This window comes from Somniosus microcephalus, chromosome 24, assembly GCF_052327205.1.
Source record: "Somniosus microcephalus isolate GS21.2 chromosome 24, FLI_Smic_1.0, whole genome shotgun sequence".
NCBI classification, from domain to species: Eukaryota; Metazoa; Chordata; class Chondrichthyes; order Squaliformes; family Somniosidae; genus Somniosus; species Somniosus microcephalus.
In genome coordinates, this window is record NC_141010.1 from 64,213,595 (window position 1) to 64,237,109 (window position 23,515).

General features: G+C 45.2%; 1 protein-coding gene across 2 annotated transcripts in view; it reads right to left on the minus strand.

Annotated features, from left to right (window-relative positions):
• kansl1b (KAT8 regulatory NSL complex subunit 1b) overlaps nucleotides 1-23,515 on the minus strand; it is a 223,926-nt gene that overhangs the window by 46,734 nt on the left and 153,677 nt on the right. For both annotated transcript variants that reach the window (XM_085966680.1, XM_085966679.1), the window contains exon 5: nucleotides 8,063-8,239. In XM_085966680.1, coding sequence (XP_085822806.1) covers nucleotides 8,063-8,239 — 177 coding nt within the window. The remainder of the gene's footprint in view (nucleotides 1-8,062; nucleotides 8,240-23,515) is intronic.

Sequence of the window (23,515 nt, forward strand, 5' to 3'; positions counted from 1 at the left end):
AGATCTGTCAAGGCATCTGAAGCACATTTTCAGCACGCCGATTGTCTGCTCTATGACACATCTGGTGGAGATGTGGCTTTCACTATATCTCTCCTCGGCCTCACGGGTGTCATGAGTCACGTCTTCAGTGGATAGCCCTTGTCTCCAAGCACCCAGCCGGAAAGTCTGTTTGGAGGTGCGAAGAGCTGAGGGAGGCTGGACAGGTGAAGGACTAAATTGTCATGGCAGCTAATGATCTTCCTATGGTTGCAGACGAGCTGCACATTGATGAAGTACATGCCCTTGCAGTTGACAAAGACGCTTGGGTTATGATGGGGTGCCCTGATGGCCACATGTGTGCAGTCGATGACACCCTGCACCCGTGAGAAGCCAACCTGAGTGGCACAGCCACTGCTAAGGCGTGTTCACCAAGTCCTCTGGACTGCAGGTCTTGCTCCAGCAATGTGCAAATGTCTGCAATGATCTGGCGTGATAGCCTGAGCCTCCTTTGATACTGCTGCTCAGTCATATTGAGGAAGCTCATCTTCTGCCTGTGTTGCGGGCATCGCCTCTGGCGCGGTGCAGCCCTGTGCTGATGCCCTCTGTCCTGTGCAGCATCAGGGCATCGAGAAGGTTGGTGGTGGTGTTGTTGGTGCTGGTGTGCCTGGTGCTGCGGCTCATCGTGGTCAGATTCTGAGGACCAAGGTGAGACAGTATAAATGGCACCCACGCTGATGGAATAGATGGCAAGTCAAGTAGAGTTGACAGAAGTAATCTGTCAATGCCAACAGAGGTTATTCCAATGAGATGACACCAGATGGAGACTATGCTGGAAAGACTTGCAGCCTGCATAAAGTTCAGTCTGTGCTGGGAATGCAGTCAGCAACAGCTTCTGTCTGAGGAAAGTGATCAGCTGTCAGGTGGGAGCTTTTAGACTACATTTGATGCCGTCAACTAATCAGCTGAATCAATGGCCACTAAACCCCCGCCTCAGGTTGAGCAGCGCGAGTCCCGTGGGCATCCAGTGAAATTGGCACAGTAAGGTTAAAAAGGACTCCCAAAGGTCTGACAAGCAGCTATTACTAAATTGGGTCGCCCACCTCTGCTGGTTGGGTCACTGCCGTGCTGACAGACGCACCCGAGGGGAAGGCGCATGGGGACGGGATGACGGTGGGTTCCCAACCCGCTCCAAGAAATGTCAACTTTCCCACCCAATCCGCCTCCGATCGCGCCAGCACGGACCCTGGAAAATTCTGACCAAATTGTGCGACAGGTCCACAGTTGTACAGGATATTTCTGAAAGAAAAAGTCAGAAGCTTGGATAGCAGGCAGGTTGGCTGCAGTAGGCTTCACATGATGTGAAGTGTTAGGGAAAGGCAAAAGGAGTCTAAGGTGTTAACTGTTTAAATGGCTGCCGCAATCACATTCAATCACATTCTTCCATGTCAATGTCAAAGATCGGCTTTCCATTTAATGCTGATCAGGAAATCTCAGTCCTTTGTTTTCGGGTCTTTTAATTGGAAGTTAGCAAAGGTAGTCCCAAGCCATTTTAACACAGATCAAATAATCAGGCCCACCCAGGGGTAGCGGGTTTAACTAACAACTGAGAGATGGGAACGGGGTCCTTGATTGCCTGTTTGTCCTCAGACAGCTCAGTGAGCAGTCTCCAGGAGCCAGTTTTCAGCTTTACAGTCAACAGCAAAACGTAATGAGTTGAAGACTGTTCAACAAGCTGGAAATACTGAGCAGGCCAGGCTGAGAACAAACAAGTTCATGTTTCGAATGTGCAAGCTATTGGAACTGAAAGTTTAGGTGAATTCTATAGGCCATCAACTAGTGGGAAAAATATGCAGGAGCAAATCTGCAAGGAAATTAGAGAGAGGTGCAAGAACTATAGAGTAGTGACAATAGGGGACTTCAACTATCCTAATATAGACCAGGATAGTAAGTGTGTAAAGGGCAGAGAGGGGGGAGAATTTCTGAAGTGTGTTCAGGAGAACTTTCTTGATCAGTATGTTTCCAGCCCAACGAGGAAGGAGGCATTGCTGGATCTGGTTCTGGGGAATGAAGTAGGTCAAGTGGAGCAAGTGGCGTTAGGGGAACATTTAGGGAACAGTGATCATAGTATCATAAGGTTTGGATTAGCTATGGAAAAGGACATGGAGCAAGAGTAAAAATTGGAGGAAGGCCAATTTCAGTGGGATGAGAACGGATCTGGCCCGGGTAAATTGGAATCAAAGATTGGCAGGCAAAACTCTAATGGAACAATGGGCTGCCTTTAACGAGGAAATAGTTTGGATACAGTCGAGGTACATTCCCACTAGGGGGAAAAGGTAGGGCAACTAAAGTCAGAGCTCCCTGGATGACGAGAGGGAGAGTAAGATGAAACAGAAAAAGAGCACGTATGACAGATGTCAGGTTGAGAATACATCTGAAAATCAGGCTAAATATAGCAAGTTCAGAGGAGTGAAAAAGAGTAAAGAAAGAGTATGAGAATAGAATGGCGGCTAATATAAGAGGTAATCCAAACGTCTTCTATCGGCATATAACGAGTAAACAGGTAGTAAGAGGAGGGGTGGGACCGATTAGGGACCAAAAAGGAGACCTACACATGGAGGACGAGGGTATGGCTGAGATGCAAAATGAGTCCTTTGCAGAAACGTCAATAACCAGGGGGCATAGATTTAAAGTAATCGGTCGGAGGTTTAGAGGGGATCTAAAGAGAAATGTTTTCACCCAGAAGGGTGGTGGGGGTCTGGAACTCGCTGCCTGAAAGGGTGGTAGAGGCAGAAACTCTCATCACATTTAAAAAGAACTTGAATATGCCCTTGAAGTGCCGTAACCTACAGGGCTACAGACCAAGTGCTGGAACGTGGGATTCGGGTGGATAGCTCGTCAGCCGGCACAGACAAGATGGGCTGAATGGCCTCCTTTTGTGGTGTAAATTTTTATGATTCTATCTTCATCAAGGAAGAAGTTGTTGCCATAGACATAGTGAAGGAGGAGGTAGAGCAGATACTGGATGGGATAAAAATTGATAAAGACAAGGTACTAGAAAGGCTGGCTGTACTTAAAGTAGATAAGTCACCAGGACCGGATGGGATGCATCCTAGGGCGCTGAGGAAAGTGAAGGAAGAAATCGAGGTGGTACTGGCCATAATCTTCCAATCCTCCTTAGAAACATGGGTGGTGCCAGAGGACTGGAGAATTGCAAATATAACAAAAAAAGGATGTAAAGATAAACCCAGCAACTGTAGGCCAGTCAGTTTAACCGCGGTGGTGAGGAAGCTTTTAGAAACAATAATCAGAGACAAAATTAACAGTCACTTGGACAAGTGTGGATTAATTAAGGAAAGCCAGCGCGGATTTGTTAAAGGCAAATCGTGTTTAACCAACTTGATTGAGTTTTTTGATGAGGTAACAGAGGGTTGAGGAGGGCAATGCCAAAAGGTGTTCGACAAAGTGCCACATAATAGGCTTCCCAGCAAAGTTGAAGCCCATGGAATAAAGGGGACAGTGGCAGCATGGATATGGAATTGGCTAAGTGACAGTAAACAGAGAGTAGTGGTGAGTGGTTGTTTTCCAGACTGGAGGAAGGTATACAGTGGGGTTCCCCAGGGGTCGGTTCTAGGACCACTACTTTTCTTGATATATATTAATGACTTGGATGTGGGTGTACAGGGCACAATTTCAAAATTTGCAGATGAAACAAAACTTGGAAGTAACAGTGAGGAGGATAGTGACTTCCAGGGGGCACAGACAGGATGGTGAAATGGGTGGACATGTGGCAGATGAAATTTAATGCAGAAAAGTGCGAAGTGATACATTTTGGTAGAAAGAATTAGGAGAGGACATATAAACTAAAGGGTACAATCCTAAAGGAGGTGCATGAACAGAGAGACCATGGGGTATATGTGCACAAGTTGCTGAAGGTGGCAGGGCTGGTTGAGAAAGCAGTTAAAGCTTATGGGATGCTGGGCTTCATGAATAGAGGTACAGAGTACAAAAACATAAATGAAACACTGGTTCTGCCTCAACTGGAGTATTGTGTCCAATTCTGGGCACCGTACTTTAGGAAGGATGCGGAGGCCTTAGAGAGGGTGCAGAAAAGATTAACGAAAATGATTCCAGGGATGAGGGACTTCAGTTACACGGATAGACTGGAGAAGCTAATATGATTGAACTTTATATTAAGTTTGAGAGTGATGCAGTCCAATCTGAAACTAAGGTCTTCAATCTAAACAAAAGGAAACTACAAGGGTATGAGGGACAAGTTGGCCATGATTGGGAGACCACATTAAAAAGGTATGAAGGTGGACATACAATAGCGAACATTCAAGGAAATAATGCGTAATTTGCAACAAACAAACTCTAGGGCATAAAAACCCAAAAGGAAAAGTGATCCAACCATGGCTAACAAAAGAAATGAAAGCTAGTATTAAGTCAAAGGAGGAAGCTTATAAAGTTGCCAGAAAAAGCGGTCAGCCTGAGGATTAGGATCAGCAAAAGGGGACCAAGAAATTGATAAAGAAAGGGAAAATGGAATATGAGCACAAACTAGTGAAAAATATAAAAACAGATTGTAAAAGCTTCTATTGGTATGTGAAAAGGAAAAGATTGGCGAAGGTAAATGTAGGTCCTTTACAGTCAGAGACAGGAGAATTTATAATGGGGAATGAGGAAATGGCAGAGAAATTAAATAAATACTTTGTTTCTGTCTTCACGGAGGAAGACACAAAAAAAGCTCCCAGAAATAAGAGCTTGTGGTGTGGCGAGAATGAGGAAGTTAAAGAAATTATTAGTAAAAAAACAGTACTAGCAAAATTAATGGGACTAAAAGTCGACAAATCTCAAGGACAAGATGACCTACATCCTAGGGTTTTAAAAGAGGTGGCCATTGGGATAGTGGATGTATTGGTTGTCATCTTCCAAAATTCTATAAATTCTGGAACGGTTCCTGCAGATTGGAGGATAGCAAATGTAACCCCGCTATTTAAGAAAGGAGGGAGAGAGAAAACGGGCAACTACAGACCTGTTAGCCTCACATCAGTAGTTGGGAAAATGCTGGAATCTATTATAAAGGATGCAATAACTGGGCACTTAGAAACTAATAGTAAGATTGGGCAGAGTCAACATGGATTTATGAATGGGAAATCCTGTTTGACAAACCTATTGGAGTTCTTTGAGGATGTAACTAGTGGAGTAGACAAAGGGGAACCGGTAGATGTGGTGTATCTGGATTTTCAGAAGGCCTTCGATAGGGTCCCACACAAGAGGTTGGTGAACAAAATTAGGGCACATGGAATTGGGGGTAATATACTAGCGTGGATTGAGAATTGGTTAACAGACAGAAAACAAAGAGTAGGGATAAACGGGTCTTTTTCAGGTTGGCAGGTTGTGACTAGTGGGGTACCGCAAGGATCGGTGCTTGGGCCCCAGCTATTCACAATCTATATCAATGATTTGGATGAGGGGACTAAATGTAACATTTCCAAATTTGCTGATGATACAAAGCTAGGTGGCAGTGTCAGTTGCGAAGAGGATGTGAAGAGGCTTCAAGGGGATCTTGACAGGCTCAGTGAGTGGGTGAGAACATGGCAGATGGATTATAATGTGGATCAATGTGAAGTTATCCACTTTGGTAGAAAAAACAGAAAGGCAGAGTATTTCCTAAATGGTGAAAGATTGAGGAATGCAGATGCTCAAAGGGACCTGGGTGTCCTTGTACATGAGTCACTGAAAGTGAATGTGCAGGTGCAGCAAGCCATTAGGAAGGCAAATGGTATGCTGACCTTCCTTACAAGAGGATTTGAGTACAGGAGTAAAGAAGTCTTACTCCAATTATATAGGGCCTTGGTGAGACCACACCTGGAGTACTGTGTACAAGTGTGCAATTTTGGTCTCCTTACCTAAGGAAGGATATACTTGCCATAGAGGGAGTGCAACGAAGGTTCACGAGATTGAGTCCTGGGATGGTGGGACTGTCGTATGAGAAGAGATTGAGTAAACTAGACCTGTATTCTCTTGAATTCAGAAGAATGAGGGGATCTCATTGAACCTTCACCTAATTATTACAGGGCTTGATAGTGTGGATGCTAGGAGAATGTTTCCCTTGGCTGGGGAGTCTAGAACCAGGGGCCACAGCCTCAGGATAAAGGGTATCCATTCAGGACTGAGAGGAGAAGAAATTTCTTCACAGAGGGTGGTGAATCTTTGGAATTCTCTACCCCAGAGGGCTGTGGAGGCTCAGTCACTGGGTATATTCAAAACAGAAGTCAATAGATTTGTGACTAGTAAAGGCATCAAGGGGTATGGCGATAGGCCGGTGAATGGAGTTGAGGCAGAAGATCAGCCATGATCTCATTGAATGGCGGAGCAGGTTCGAAGGGCCGAACGGCCTGCTCCTGCGCCTATTTCTTATGTTATGTTTTTATAAGCTGGGGTTGTTCTCCTTAGAGCAGAGAAAATTGAAGGGAGATTTGATAGAGGTGTTCAAAATCACGAGGGGGGTCTGGATAGAGTAGATAGAGAGAAACTGTTCCCATTGGCAGAAGGGTCGAGAACCAGAGGACACAGAATTAAGGTGATTGGCAGAAGAACCAAAGGCGACATGAGGAAAAACTTTTTTTTACTCAGCAAGTGGTTAGGATCTGGAATGCAATTCCTGAAAGGGTGGTGGAGGCAGACTCAATCATGGCTTTCAAAAAGGGACTTGGATAAGTACCTGAAGGAAAAAAAATTGCAGGGCTGCGGGGAAAGGGCAGGCGAGTGGGACTAGATTAACTGCTCTTGCAGAGAGCCGGCACAGGCTCGATGGGCCGAATGGCCTTCTTCCACCTTGTAATCATTCTATATTACAGGTAAACAGCATTTAAAAAGAGAGGACTGGGGGGGGGGGGGGGGCAGTAAAGTGCTTAGGTGGAAAATAGGAGATGGTTAAATGGCGGATGTGATACAAGTGTAACTGAACATGAGGCATATGGGAGAATGTGAAGAATGAAACACTGGCAAAACTGAGCAGGCTCCAGTGGCCTGGGAGAAGAAAGCACGTGGACAAACCACACCACCAGCATGATGTTTGCCAGGTGGTCACCAGACCGTAAGAAGAATCCGATGTTTAGAAATTGAGTGTGTATTTTATTTGATTTATTGAGGCTAACTACCAAGTTATGAGTCACTGTTATACTGTTCATTTACCTCTTATTTACATAAAATCCTGGTAGTTCAGGTCTTGTAGAGTGTAATGTCTGTAGCGTGTGACACATTCCAGTAACCGGTGTACAGAGTAAGAGCTCACTGTTCCAAACACCGAGTTTTGTTATCATTTACTTCGATTTTGGGCAGATTAAAGCATGCTCCATATCATAGGGGGCATGAGGGCCGCTTACAAGATGTCCAGTGATGTTGGTTGTAAGAACATAATTAGTATAAAAATTCCAAAACATGACAAGTTAACGTTTTGAATGCGTGAACTCTTCCAAAAGATTTCAGTCATGAGGTTTCTGAAGAGGGGGCTGCAGCGCACACATTCATATCAGGGACAAATTTCTGCTTTGTCACAGTGCAAAAACGGAGTGTTCATTTGGTTTCAGCCCAGCTGAGCCCTTTAATTTATTTAAGATAGTGCTTCCATTTAAGGCACTGAGATTATTCTGAAAGTTTGCCGTGTTAAGGATCAAAATACTGAAATAAAGGGGAAGACCAGAATGCAATTGCATATTATTTAAAGATAATCAAGAATGGAGCACAAGCGTGCATTTTACAAAATAAAAATCTAGATATTCACTGCAAAAATAGAAAGCATTAACTTCAAAAAGTTCGAATTGACCAAAACATTTTTTTTAATGGAGTAATAAGCATTATGTAATTCACAGGCGTGATGGGCATTTTCAATATTCTATTTCTCACCAATACCTTTATCCAGTAGTTATTCTCATGCGGCTGTTAACAGATTCAACAGCAGATTGGGCTGTCCTGATGCAGCTCATACTTCAGATCTCTCAGCATTATCCCGAGAAGAGGAACCAACACAATGACCTTTTCAGAAGGGTTTAAAATCAGGATTACGGTGTTCAAATCCTACCTGTTTACCCACAATTTTGGGCAGTGAAGAATGACTACAGACAGACATCTCAAGCTTGCCACCAGCGCCATTAGCTTTTAGTTCAGGTAGAGATGGACAATCAGCTCCATCTGGCGAGCTTACTCGCAGCCGGCTCAGGTCTTCTGGGGGCGAAGAGTCTCCAAGCACAACTGAACCCTATGGGGAAATGTTTAGATTCAGTAACGCATTTGCTTAAAATCACATGCAATGTGAAATTCAATTACTAAAATTTAAAGTCATTCATTTACCGTCCAAAACATTTGGCATGCACAGCAGTGTTGTCACAGTGTATGACACATTGGTACCAATACTTAATAGGAAAAATTGCACAGAAGCAAATACACTTTCTTGTGCCAAATGTGCATTGTGACATTCTAATTTGCCATTTTGAACTGCTCCTAGTCACCACAGTACTTCGCCCGAGTGTCTCAGTTCAAAAAGCTCTCTCCAGACAGTGTCAAACTTAGTGATAAAATCCTTAAATACTTTTTTGTTTGCAGTTCATGTGATCACAAGAATTCTCCTCAATCGCCTTCTCCCAGTGGCTGAAGAGCTCCTCCCAGAGTCGCAATGCGGATTCCGCCCACTAAGGGGCGCAATGGACATGATCTTCACCGCACGTCAATTACAAGAGAAATGCAGGGAACAGCACCAACCGCTGTACATGGCCGCCTTTGACCTCTCAAAGGTCTTCGACACTGTCAACCGTGAGGGATTATGGAGTGTCCTCCTCAAATTCAGCTGCTCTCAAAAGGTTTGTCACCATCTGCCACCTGCTTCACGACGACATGCAAACCGTGATCCTGACTAACGGTTCCACCACAGACCCAATTCACGTATGGACCGGGGTCAAGCAAGGCTGTGTCATCACACCAACGCTCTTCTCGATCTTCCTTGCTGCAATGCTCCATCTCACCCTCAGTAAGCTCTCCGCTGGAGTGGAGCTAACTTACAGAACTAACGGGAAACTGTCCAGATCCAAGGTAGTCCCATCCTTGGTCGTCGAATTACAGTATGCAGACGACGCTTGCGTCTGTGCACACTCGGAGGTCGAACTCCAAACCATCGTCACCGAAGCGTACGAGAGCAGAGGCCTTACACTAAACATCCGTAAGACAAAGATCCTCTACCAACCTGCCCTCGCCACACAGTACTGCCCCCCCATTATCAAAATCCATGACAAGGCCTTGGACAACGTGGACCACTTTCCATACCTCGGGAGCCTACTGTCAACAAGGGCAGATGTCGATGACGAAGTCCAATACCGCCTTCAGTGTGCCAGTGCAGCCTTCGGTCGCCTGAGGAAGAGAGTGTTTGAAGACCAGGACCTCAAATCCAGCACTAAGCTCATGGTCTACAGAGCAGTAGTGATACCCGCCCTGCTGTATGCCTCAGAGACATGGACCATGTACAGCAGGCACCTCAAATCACTGGAGGTACCACCAACGCTGCCTCCGCAAGATCCTGCAAATCCATTGGCAGGATAGGCACACCAACGTCAGTGTTCTCGCTCAGGCCAACATCTCCAGCATTGAAGCTTTGACCACGCTCGATCAGCTCCGATGGACGGGTCACATCGTCCGCCTGCCCGATAAGAGACTCCCAAAACAAGCGCTCTACTCGGAGCTCCGGCACGGCGAGAGAGCCCCAGCTGGGCAGAGGAAACGCTTCAAGGACACCCTCAAAGCTGCCTTGAAAAAGTGCAACATCCCCACCGACATCTGGGAATCCCTGGCCCAAGACCGCACAAAGTGGAGGAGAAGCATCCGGAAGGCGCCGAACACCTCGAGTCTCTTCGCCGGGAGCAAGTGGAAGCCAAGCGCAGGCAGCGGAAGTCAACCCAAGCACCCCACCCACCAGCCCCTTCAACCACCGTCTGCCCCACCTGTGACAGAGACTGTAGGTCCCGCATTGGACTCATCAGTCACCTGAGAACTCATTTTTAATGTGGAAGCAAGTCATCCTCGGTTCTGAGTTACTGTCTAAGAGAGAGAGATAAAATCCTTGAATACTTTTTTGTTTGCAGTTCATGTGAGCACAGGATAAAAACGTCATATCCTACTGTTGCACTTTATTGAAATCAACTTTATTGAAACAGCTGGTATCTTCTCACGAGCATGGATTTCAGTAAACAGCGTACAACATCAGGGCTGGGATGATGAACACACCGAAGTCAGTACTTAGTTTAACTAGATAGGATATTTCTATCGTTCAGCCTGCCATTACTGTACTGGCTGGGTACCCATTTAGAGGGACTGGTTTTCCTAAAACTACATTTTGAACAATGGTGGGTTGGGGGAGGGGGAAGATGGGCCAGCAACATCTTTGCAATGGTATCAAGTAGACATGTATACAAAAATAAAACCTCCAACATTAGCCTTAGGAAAAAAATCAATTAAATTGCACAGTCACAAGTTTTATGACCTCAAAACCAGCTGTGTGACTGTACCAAGTGATCTTTTACTGTTAGTGTAGAACCAAATGCATCTTCTATGGTCTATGTTTTAACGTCTGTGCGCATAATACAACATTGCCATCCATCAACATAACTGAAACAAAGGAAACCTGAAATGGTCTGTGCAAAGTATGGCCTATAAATACCAGTGCACCCATTTTATGAGGGAACCAGACATCCATCAGCCTTTTTGATTCTGCAAGCCAGTGTTCAATGACAAATCCATAATTCAAGATAAAATTAGTGAGCATTTAGAATTATACCGGTTGATCAAGGATGGTTTTGTTAACTGCAAGTTATGTTTAACAATTTGAACAAATTTTGAAAAGTTTAGTAAATTTTGATTCTCGGAAGGTTAGAATCGAGCATAATACAAGTAGGACAAAGACTAAAGTAATAGATTGGAAAAGAGCAAATTATAAGGAAATAAAGGTGGAACTAAAGGTGGTGAAAATATTGAAAGAGACAGAAAAACAGTGGGACATCTTTAAAAGGGTAATCAATAGAGTTCAAGAGAACCACATTCCACTGAAAGCCTAAAACAAGCAAGCTAGTTATGGGGCACCGTGGATGAATAAAGGGAAAATGAATTAAAGAAATATTCAAAAAAGGTACCAAAGCAAAAGGAGGACAAAGGGAACTTGGGAGAAACTTAAAAAAATCAGGAAGGCAGAGATATTACAAATTCAAATTATCAAGGAATATATAAAGAAATAATAGTGTTCTATAGACACAAATAACAAAAGGAAAATTAAAGTAGGGATTGGGCCACGAAAGGATGAGCAAGGTCAACTCTCAGGTAATGACAGAAATGGTAAAAGTATTGAATAATTACTTGGTCTCAGTTTTTAAACTCAAGATGATAATGAAATAGACACTTCACTAGAGGATGAGCTTAAAAAGATTAATATACAGTAGTTGGGATATAAAAGGAGAAAATAATTGACAAACTAGCAAAATTGAAAGAGGCTAAAACCCCAGGTCTGAATGGTAGGTACTTATGAATAGCAGAGGCACTATTATATATTTATATGTGCGTGAGGTTTTAAATGAATATTTTGCATCTGTGTTCACTATGGAGAAGGACGATGTAGGCATAGAAATCATGCAGGGGGATTGCGATATACTAAATTAGTATTGAGGGGGAGGAGGTACTAGCGGTTTTAGCGGGCTTAAAAGTGGATAAATCCCCAGACACAGACGAGATGTATCCCAGGCTGCTGTGAGGGGCGAGGGAGGAGATTGCAGGGGCTCTGACAAATTTTCAGAATCTCTCTGGCCACAGGGGAGGTGCCAGAGGACTGGAGGACAGCTAACGTAGTACCATTATTCAAGAAGGGTAGTAGGGATAAACCAGGGAATTACAGGCCAGTGAGCCTAACATCAGTGGTAGGGAAATTATTGGAAAAAATTCTGAGGGACAGAATTAGTCTCCACTTAGAGAGGCAAGGATTAAGCAAGGATAGTCAGCATGGCTTTGTCAGGGGGAGATCATGTCTAACCAATTTGATTGAATTTTGAGAGGGGGTGACTAGGTGTGTGGATGAGGGTAGCGCAGTTGATGTGGTCTACATGGACTTCAGTAAGGCTTTTGACAAAGTCCCGCATGGGAGACTGGTCAAGAAGGTAAGAGCCCATGGGATCCAGGGCAATTTGGCACAATGGATCCAAAATTGGCTTAGTGGCAGGAGGCAGAGGGTGATGGTCGAAGGTTGTTTTTGTGACTGGAAGCCTGTGTCCAGTGGTGTACCGCAGAGATCGTGCTGGGTCCTTTGCTGTTTGTAGTGTACATTAATGATTTAGATATGAATGTAGGAGGTATGATCAGTAAGTTCGTAGATGACACGAAAATTGGTGGAGTGGTAAATAGCGAGGAGGGAAGCCTCAGGCTACAGGACGATATAGACGGGTTGGTCAGATGGGCAGAACAGTGGCAAATGGAATTTAACCCTGAAAAGTGTGAGGTGATGCATTTTGGGAGGACTAACAAGGCAAGGGAAAACACAATGAATGGTAGGACCCTAGCAAGGACAGAGGAACCTTGGTGTGCATGTATATAGATCCCTGAAGGCAGCAGGACAGGTAGATAAGGTGGTTAAAAAGGCATATGGGATACTTTCCTTCATTAGCCGAGGCATAGAATATAAGAGCAGGGAGGTTATGATGGAGCTGTACAAAACACTAGTTAAGCCACAGCTGGAGTACCGTGTGCAGTTCTGGTTGCCACACTATAGGAAGGATATGATTGCATTGGAGAGGGTGCAGAGGAGATTCACCAGGATGTTACCTGGGCTGGAGCGCTTCAGCTATGAAGAGAGACTGGACAGGCTGGGGTTGTTTTCCTTAGAGCAGAGAAGGCTGAGGGGAGCTGACTGAGGTGTACAAAATTATGAGGGGCATAGATAGAAAAGAACTTTTCCCCTTAGAGGGGTCAATAACCAGGGGGCATAGTTTCAAGCTAAGGGGCAGGAGGTTTAGAGGGGATTTGAGGAAGAACTTTTTCCACCCAGAGGGTGGTTGGAATCTGGAACTCACTGCCGAAAGGGTGGTAGAGGCAGGAACCCTCACAACATTCAAGAAGCATTTAGATCAGCACTTGAAACGCCATAGCATACAAGGCTATGGACCAAGTGCTGGAAAATAGGATTAGAATAGACAGGGCTTGATGGCTGGCGCGGACACAATGGGCCGAAGGGCCTCTTTCTGGGCTGTATAACTCGATGACTATGTAGGGGGCAGTGCCAGAGGACTGGCAGACAGCTAATGTTGTTCCTTTATACAGAAAGGGAGATAGATCAAAACCCTGGAACTATAGACCAGTTAGAAAAGATACTGGAATCTACAATAAAAAGTGATAGGAGAGCATCTAGAGACAGAAAATAATAAAGCGAGCACAGATTCCGAAAGACTAAGTCCACCTTAACTAACCTGATCGAATTCTTTGAAGAGGTAACGGAAAAAGAGTAGACAAGGGTAATGTAGTAGATGTCATATACTTGAATTTTCAAAAGGCCTTTGTTAGATACCACACGGCATGCTCAAGACAAAGGTTCGGGCGTGTGGAGTCAGGGCATAAACAGCTGAATGGACAGCACATTGGCTAAAAAAAGAGTAGAAAGCAGGGAGTAGGGGTAAAGGGTAGTTATTCAGATTGGAGGAAGGTAGAAAGCAGTGTTCCACAAGGATCGGTGCTGGGACCATTGTTATTCATAATTCACATTAATGATTTGGATTTAGGAATAAGTAACTCAATATCAAAATTAGCAGATACAGGTAGACTATCCTTTATCCGAAAACCTCGGGACCAGCCGAGTTTCGGATAAAGGAGAATTTCGGATTTCGGAAGGTGGGTCGGCGGGGGTCCGCGGGGGGGTCGTGCGCACGACTTACGCTGACGCTCAGCGTAAGTCAGTCGGGGCCGGCGGGGGGGGTCGGCGGTTGTCGGGGTCCGCGGGGGGGGGGGGTCGGCGGTTGTCGGGGCTGGCGGGGTCCGCGGGGGGGGGGGGGGGGTCGGCGGTTGTCGGGGCTGGCGGGGTCGGCGGTTGTCGGGGCCGGCGGGGGGGGGGGGGTCGGCAGTTGTCGGGGCTGGCGGGGTCGGCGGTTGTCGGGGCCGGCGGGAGGGGTCGGCGGTTGTCGGGGCCGGCGGGGTCCGCGGGGGGTCGTGCGCACGACTTACGCTGAACGAAAAAACCTTCGGTTTTTAGAGGGTTTCGGTTTTCGGAAGTCCGGATAAAGGGTAGTCTACCTGTAATACCAAACTGGGGCTATAGCTAACACAGAGGACGAATGCAGCCTAACACAAGACGACATTACAAAACTTGCAGACTGGGCAGTTAAGTGGCAAATGAACTTTAACATAGATAAATGTGAGGTTATGCACTTTGGCAGGAAAACCAGAATCACCTGCTCCGTAAAAAATAAAAAAACTGAATGGGGTAGAAGAGCAAAGGGATCTAAGGATACAGGTGAACAAATCATTAAAAGCAGCATCGCAGCTCAGCAAAGCAATTCAAAATGCTTACAAAGCACTGGGATTTATTTTTGGGGTATAGGGTTTAAAGTAGTGAAGTTATGTTAAACTTGTATAAAACCCTGGTCAGGCTGCCCTTAGAGTACTGAGCACAGTTCTGGTCTCCGTACTATAAAAAGGACACAGAGGCACTGGATAAAGTGCAAGAAAGAGTTACAAGGATTACCAGAACAGAGATTACAGCTACTGGGAAAGTTTGAACAGGTTGGGCTTTCTTCTTTAGAAAGGAGAAGACTTAGAGGAGATCTGATAGAGGTCTTTAAAATTATAAGTGGACAGGGTAGATGTGGAGAGAATGTTTCAGCTTGTGGGAGAATCTAAAACTAGGGGCCATAAATAGAAGATGGTTAGTAATAAATCCAGTAGGGAAAGAAGGAGAAATGTCTTTACTCAGGGTGGCAAGAATGTGGAACTCGCTACCACAGGGGGTGGTTGAGGCAAATAGCTTCGATGCTTTCAAAAGGAAACTAGACGAGTACATGAGAGAAAAGGGAATACTAAGATATGCTGAAAGACTATGAGAGGAGGTACAGTAGATGGAATGGGAGGAGAAAGCTGTGGAGTATAAACACCAGCACAGACAGCCGGTGCTGGTGGTTGCAATGGTTCTGTTCAGACAGCCGGTGCTGGTAATGGTTCTGCTCAGACAGCCGGTGCTGGTAATGGTTCTGCTCAGACAGCCGGTGCTGGTAATGGTTCTGCTCAGACAGCCGGTGCTGGTAATGGTTCTGTTCAGACAGCCGGTGCTGGTAATGGTTCTGTTCAGACAGCCGGTGCTGGTAATGGTTCTGTTCAGACAGCCGGTGCTGGTAATGGTTCTGTTCAGACAGCCGGTGCTGGTAATGGTTCTGTTCAGACAGCCGGTGCTGGTAATGGTTCTGTTCAGACAGCCGGTGCTGGTAATGGTTCTGCTCAGACAGCCGGTGCTGGTAATGGTTCTGCTCAGACAGCCGGTGCTGGTAATGGTTCTGTTCAGACAGCCGGTGCTGGTAATGGTTCTGCTCAGACAGCCGGTGCTGGTAATGGTTCTGTTCAGACAGCCGGTGCTGGTAATGGTTCTGTTCAGGCAGCCGGTGCTGGTAATGGTTCTGTTCAGACAGCCGGTGCTGGTAATGGTTCTGTTCAGACAGCCGGTGCTGGTAATGGTTCTGTTCAGACAGCCGGTGCTGGTAATGGTTCTGCTCAGACAGCCGGTGCTGGTAATGGTTCTGCTGTTGCCGTTTACACCTTCTCTAAACCCATCTTTTGTTTCTTTACTTGCCTCATTACCACCCCTTTTGCCTCGCACCGTCATCCCTTTGATCATTTAATCTCTCCTGCCTCCCCCTATCACAGACCTTCCCTTTTGTTCTTGCCTCCCCACCTTTCCCTGCCTCTGTTACTTAAAACCTGTGACATCTCTCGCTTCTCTCAGTTCTGACAAAAGATCATCGACCTGAAACTTGAACTCTTTCTCTCCACAGATGCTGCCTGGCCTGCGGAGTATTTCCAGCACTCTCGGTTTTTATTGCAGCACAGACCAGTTGGGCCGAATGCCTGTTTCTGTGCTGTATATTCGATATGTGCGAGAGGCTTGTTACAAAAGATTGAGGCGCTTGTGGGGAGCCAATGTAGGCCGGCACAGATAGGATGATGGGCAAGTGGAAATTGGTGCAGGATAAGATACTGGCAACAAAGTTTTGGATAAGCTGAAGTTTATGGAGGATAGGATGGCAGCCAGAAGAGCACTGGAATGATTGAGTGTGGAACTGACAAAAGCAGGGAGGAGGGTTTTAGCAGCTGAGTTAGGGGAAGAGGCAGGCAGTGTTATGGAGGTGGAAGTAGGCAGTCTCTGTGATAGGTCCGTGAGAAACTCAGGGTGGAGGGAAGTAAACAAAGATGATTTTAAAAGAGAGGCGAGAAGATTGCAACAAGGAGAGGCGCTCAGAGAAGGTGTTTGATGTATGGAGCAGAGACCACAGTGTGGTAAGTGCTGTACCACCATGACAGTTTGGGGAGTCTGGTGGTGGAAAGTATAGTCAGTCGGGGAGATTTTAGTAAGGGGCAAGATGTCTCAACTCATGAGCCATGTTTCAGTCAAAGGCAGGATGTGAATGTAATCAACTACAATAAAGTAACTGAAAGGCAGCATGACTGGGTGACAGGAAGGAGAAGAACTGGGAGAAAGGAGCGAGAGGGGCTGAGAGAAAAGTAAGGGAGATGGGAGTAATGTCCTGATAGAGTGTGCACATGGAGGGAGGGGGAGAAAGAAAGCGAGAAAGCAAGGGGGAGGCGGGGGAAAGAGAGAGAAAAATGCAAAAGATACATGAAAACAGAAGTAGAGCACTAAAAGGAAGCAATTTCAGACTTTATTGGAAGCAGCTAGTTTGGATGTCATCACACCAGTAATAGAGAATCATTGGGAAGAGCACACCTTGGTAGGTTACACAAGTAGAACACCAATGGGAAGGGTACAGCTGTAGCTGGGGAAACAAAGACACTTCTCAATAAAGCCAAACAACTCCAGCAGTGCTCTCCTCTCAAATCCCTCGAGTCGATCTTTAACACTTCGTTATATTCTCTGCGACTTACTCCTCATGTGACCAACAATTCTGACATCATATTGCAACAAGCGGTTGGCTGCCTCTTGTACACGCACTGGTTTTGATTTTTAAGTCATGCACTCCATTCTGGACCACTTTCTCCTGATCTCAGCACCAATTCGGTACCGGGTCAAATTCTGACCTTTAGAAAACACAAGCCCTGCTACTTTTCAATGGCTCCCTGAAATCACCCCTCCAGTCATGGGGCAGACACTGCCCTTCCTCCCAGCAGCTCCATTCATCAATTCCAATGGCTCCCTGATGTCTGAGTAGTCAGAAAGATCCCAGATCCAATCCTGGTCTTGGCCAGGGCAAGTGTGGTGGTGCTGCAATTGTTCTAAACTCCCCTGTGTTAGGAAGGGGAGGAGTTGAAGAGAGGAAACAAAAAATCAGCTACATTTCCTGGTGCTGAATACTATCCAATAACCCCTGCTGGAAAGTACATGGCTGGGTGCCGGGTGAAAGCAGGATTAAGCTCAGCTGTGATGTCCTCTATTGTCAGATAGCCTGTTGACACTCACGACAGTCAAGGCTCTCACGAAGAATGACCACTTGGCCGTGGTGACCGTCACCCATGGAGTTATACTCCAGCGAGGAGGAGTCAGCATTTTCAGCTAGAGTGGGGGTGGGGGGGAAAGAGGAGGGTGGAATACAAAACAGGGGGGGGGGGGGGGGGGGGAAAGAGGGGGACAAGTTTCTCAGCCTGACATTAATAATTGTGTCCACAGGCGCCACTTCTCTCCCCATCAAAACTGCCATCATCACTCACCTCAAAAAAAAAAAAAATCCACCCTTGACCTGCTCGATATTTCCAACTACTGACCAATGTCCAATCTCCCTTTCTGTGAAGGTCCTTGGAAACATCACCGCCTCCCAGTTCCATACCCATTTCTTTCAAAGCTCTCCATTCAACTTCCGCCCTGCTCATTGTAACAAAATAGCCCTAGCACAAGTCATGAATGCCCTTGTCTGAATGGGATGCTAGTCTATTATCTCTCATTATACTCAACCTATCTTTAGTGTTTGATTATGCTGTTATCCTCCAACGAATCTCCTTTATCGCCCAGCTTAGTGGAAATGCCCTTGCATGGCTCCATTTCTACATGCATGAAAGCAACAGCTCCATCAGTGGCATCTCTTCCCTCTTCCATACCAACATCTCCAGAGTTCTGCCCAGGGATCTATCCATGACCCATTCTCTTACTGATCTACATGCCAACACTCAGTGACATCAACTGCAGGCATGGGGTCAGCTGATGAAACCCAGCTCCTCTCCTCCACTTCTCTTGACCCCCGATGCTTCCATGCTGTCAAACTGCTTGTCTGCATCAAGTCCTGGATGAGTAACAACTTTCTACAGCTCAAGATTGGGAAAACCAAAGCCATCATCTTCAATCCCCGCCACAAACTCTGCTCCCTTGCCACTGATTTCATTTCCCTGACCAGCCACACATTCAGGATAAACCTTGGCACCTTGCTAAACTCTGAACTGAGTTTTAAACACCATATCCTAATCTATCACCCTGATCCACAACATTGCCTGCCTCCGCCACTACTGAACTCATCTGCCATTGGAAACTTTATATAGATATCTTCCTCAACTTCAGACTTACTAATTCAATGCCTCCCTCCATAAAGTCAAACTTGTCCAAAACTCTGCATGTATCTTGTCCCACACTAAGCTCCATCAACATAAGAATGGTCATTCGAGCAGCACGTGGAACTCTACTCCAACAACGAGTTGATCTTTTCAGGCTTCTCGACCCACACAGGCTACCTATCCCCGAATGCATTAAATTTAAAATCCTTTTCCCAGTCTATAAAAGACCAACCCCCTTGCCTGACCCCATCGCTACAATCTCATCTGCCTTTAACTCCTTCCAAATCTTTATTCCTCTCAATGTCCCCTCCCCCCAAAAGCCCTCATCACATCAGCTACCCTACCCCACCAGTGGCAAAGCTGTTAGCTACCTCAGTCCTATTCTCTAGAACTCCCTGAGCATTTAATATAGGGTGACCATATGTCCCCATTTTCCAGCAACAGTCCCCAAATGAGGTACTATGCCCCCGGGCAAACAAAGTCCCTGGTAGAGCCCCTGGTTCACCAAACTTGCCCCCGAATAGACTAGAGCCATATTCTTTGGAATATATATATATCATACCGTTAGACATAATCACAGTTTCAGGTCAATGGATTGAAGAATGTTATTGTATTATTTATAAACAACATCTGAATGCGCTTCAATAGTGTGAGGTCACATCTGCGGTAATTATATGCACATTTCTTTTGCATTTGTAGTGTATATGTGCAATTGGTAAAAATTAGAGGTAGCTAAAAGAATTTGCCTCGCTATGCTACGCAACCTACATTTTTTGTCCTGTCTACTTTGCTGTGCTCCCACCCTGTGTCTCCCCATATTCGGTTTAGAAAACATGGTCATCCTACTTTAATAGCCTCCGCAAAACCTCACTCCAACCAAACTTTCAAGTCAGTTGTTCTTCCTGACTCAATGCTGACCGATTGGTGAAGTGCCGCAGGACTTTGCTTATGTTAAAGACACGATATAATTGTGTAAGTTGCTGTTGATTAAAGCAGCTGGAGTAGCAGCAAGGAGAGTCAGTAACACAAGGGCTGAGTGGCTGACCATGTCAGTTTGAGGGAGCTAGATACTGGCTGAGGGTCTACTGACAGTGACCAGGAGCTAAATTTACACAACTGAAAACACAATGATGTTGAAGCACCTGGGGAAACAATCAGCACCTCTCAATATTAATACTGCTCCCTCCCAAATGGGAGCGCTCCCCCCCCACTTGATAGAATGGCAGCATTCTGTAACTCGATCCAGCCAGTTCCTCCAATGACATGATTAGCACTTGCCAGTCAAACAACGGGGCACGTTTAGCAGCTTAATGCATCCTTTTCACATGCACACCACTTTGTTTCAAAGCACAGAAACTATATGTTATATCTCCTATTTTAAGGAAAAGGGACAATGGGGGAAGGGGGACACAGAAACCCACCGTTTTGATGGAAAATTGTGAATTTGGGCTTTAAAATGAAATATAACCTTTCTGACCTTCAAATACAATCAAGAGAAAAATCAAGATTCTCCCAAGGGCCAAGTCCCTTATCAACACCACGTTTATAGCAAATTTCCAATTAGCAATGTGATTAATGTGTGCAGTATTAAAATCCTCTGACTGCAACACCACAGATACTGAATACAGGACAGTATTTTGAATATAAAAGTACCCCCTGACCTGGGATTAAATAGTGAGTCAATTCTATTCTCCAGGACCAATCTCCCTTAAACCACTTTTATGCTGGAGCTTGTTTATGGTTTCTGGAATAGAGTCAAATACAAATTCAGTCTCCCCACCCTGAATTTTCTCTCCGACATCGATTTCTGATGTGGCTAAGGCAAGCACGCCTACCCGTTTCTACTAACCTGCCACAAAATCCACTGCATGATAGCACGTCATGGTGACAATCCAATAGGATCCGTTGTACCTGCTGTTCAGCAGTGAACCCAGATACAGCACAGCAGCTGGTAGGAACAGCAAGCACAAGAATGCACTGCCTGCACTTTATAAAAAAGGAACAGCACCCGAGGATGGAAGTAACTATTTAAATAAATATTTTCAAACAAGGATCATGGACAGCTGGGAGCAATGTAACCAAGGGATTCAGATTCAGGCAGACAGAGATTCTTAGAACCAGTCGGAGAGCTCACTGTCCTGAAATCGCTCCAGAATTCTTTTTAATGTACTGTACACTTCCGAGATCACTTCATTCGGATGTGGATTAGTATTTTTGACAAGTCAGCTGTTAGTGCTGGTTACTGATGCACAATAAAATCCATACTGAAGGATTAACATTTATCACACCACTACAAGGTTTCCAAATAATTGAGCCAGTTCTTGGAAAACAGCAGTTACTGTACAGGTTTAAAGTTACTTAAAAGGACAGGTGGTCAGTTTTGTCACTGGGTTTAGAGTATTAGTAGCAATATACGATCAGCAGAACTTGGCGCAACATGCTGGAATTTTGTAGGATACATTCTTGTGTTGCACTCTGAACTTAGCACCTCAAATTGCTCCTCCTAGTACCAGTAAGGCATGTAACCATGACTACTTCATGTGCCCGCCACTGTACATTACTGCAATCCTAGTGGCAAACACTGCAATATTACCAGTTGCATAGAATCATACAAAGATACAGCACAGAAGGCAGCCATTATGCCTGTGCCAGCTCTTTGGAAGAACTATCCAATTAGTCCCACACTCTTGCACAATTTTCCCTTCAAGTATTTACCCAATTCCCTTTTGAATGTTGCAATTGAATCTACTGCCGCCACCACCCTTCCAGGCAGAGGATTCCAGAACATCATAACTTGCTACGTAAATTTTTTTTCCTCATGTTGCCTCTGGCTCTTTTGCCAATTATTTTAAATCGGTATCCTCGGGTTACCGATCCTTCTGCCACTGGACAAGTTTCTCCTTATTTACTCTATCAAAACCTTTCATAATTTTGAACACATCTATAAAATCTCCTCTTAGCCTTCTCTGCTCGAAGGAGAACAACCAGTCTCTCCACATAACTGAAGTCCCTCATCCCTGGTACCATTCTAGTAAATCTCTTCGACAAGGCCTTAACATGCTTCCTAAAGTGCGGTGCCCAGAATTGGACACAGTACTCCAGCTGGGGCCAAACTGATGTTTTATAGGTTTAGCATTACTACCTTGCTTTTGCACTCTATTAATAAAGCTAAGGATTCCAACTTGTCCTGCCACTTTCAAAGATTTGTGCACATACACCCCCAGATGTCTGTGTTCCGGTAAAATTGTACCATTTCGTTTATGTTGTCTCTCCTCATTCTTCCTACCAAAATGCATCACTTCTCACTGCTAAAATTAATCTACCATGTCTGCCCATTTTACCAATCGGTCTATGTCCTCCTAAAGTTTGTTGCTATTCTCCTCACTGTTTACTGCATTTCCAAATTTTGTTTTATCTGCAAATTTTGAAATTATGCCCTGCATACCCAACTCCAGGGCATTAATATACATCAAAAGAGCAGTGGTCTAAATCCCAACCAGTGGGGAACACCACTGTACACCTCCCTCCAGTCTGAAAAACTGTTCACCACTACGATCTGCTTTCTGTCCCTTAGCCAATTTCATATCTATGCTGCCACTGTCCCTTTATCCCATGGGCTTTAATTTTGCAGTACTTTATAAAATGCCCTTTGAAAGTCCATAGATACATCAACTGCACTACCCTCATCAACCCTTTCTGTTGGTTCATCAAAGAACTCTCAAGTTAGTCAAACATGATTTGCCTTTAAAGAAAATCCACGCAAGCTTTCATTTATTAACCCTTATATTTCCAAGTTCCAATTAATTTTGTCCCACTTTATTGTCTCCAAAAGTTTCCCCACCACCGATGTTAGAATGACTGACCTGTAGCTGCCTGATTTATCCCTCTCCCCGTTCTTGAACGGGAGTGTAACATTTGCAATCCTCCGGCACCACCCCCATATCCAAGGAGGATTGGAAGATTGTGGCCAGAGCCTCTGCAATTTCCACCCTTACTTCACTCTGAAACCTGGGGTGCATTCCATCCGGACTGGGTGACTTTACTACTTTGAAGACTGCCAACCTTTTAAGTGTCTCCTATCCAATATCTCGACTCCCTCCTCCGTTACTGTGACATTGGCATCCTCCTCTTTAGTAAAGACAGATGTAAAGTACTTATTTTGTACCTCAGCCATGCCTCTGCCTTAAGAGCATCTCTTTTTTGGTCTCAATCAGCACCACGATTCCTCTGATTAACCTTTTACTGCTTATAAGTTATAAAAGGCTTTGGGTTCCCTTATGTTAGCCACTAATCTATTCTCATATACTCTGTCTTGGCCCCTCCTATTCCCGTTTTTAGATCTCTTCTGTGCTTTCTATATTCAGCTTGGTTTTCGATTGTATTATGAACCTTACATTTATCTCTATCTTTAGTCATCCCAGGAGCTCAAGCTTTGGATGCCCTTCCTCTCCCCCTAGTGGGAATGTGTCTCGTCTATACCCAAACTCGCTCCTCTTTGAAGGCCTCCCATTGCTCAATTATTGTTTTGCGTGCCAATCTTTGATTCCAGTCCACCTGGGCCAGATCTCATTCCAACACACTGAAATCAGCCCTCCTCCAGTTAAGCATTTTCATGCCTGAATGTTCTTTGTCCTTTTCCATAACTACTCTAAACCTGATATTATGATCACTTTTCCCCAAATGCTTCCCACTAAAACATGCTACACTTGCCCCACTTAGTTCTCCAGAACTAGATCCAGCACTGCTTCCTTCCTTGTTGGGCTAG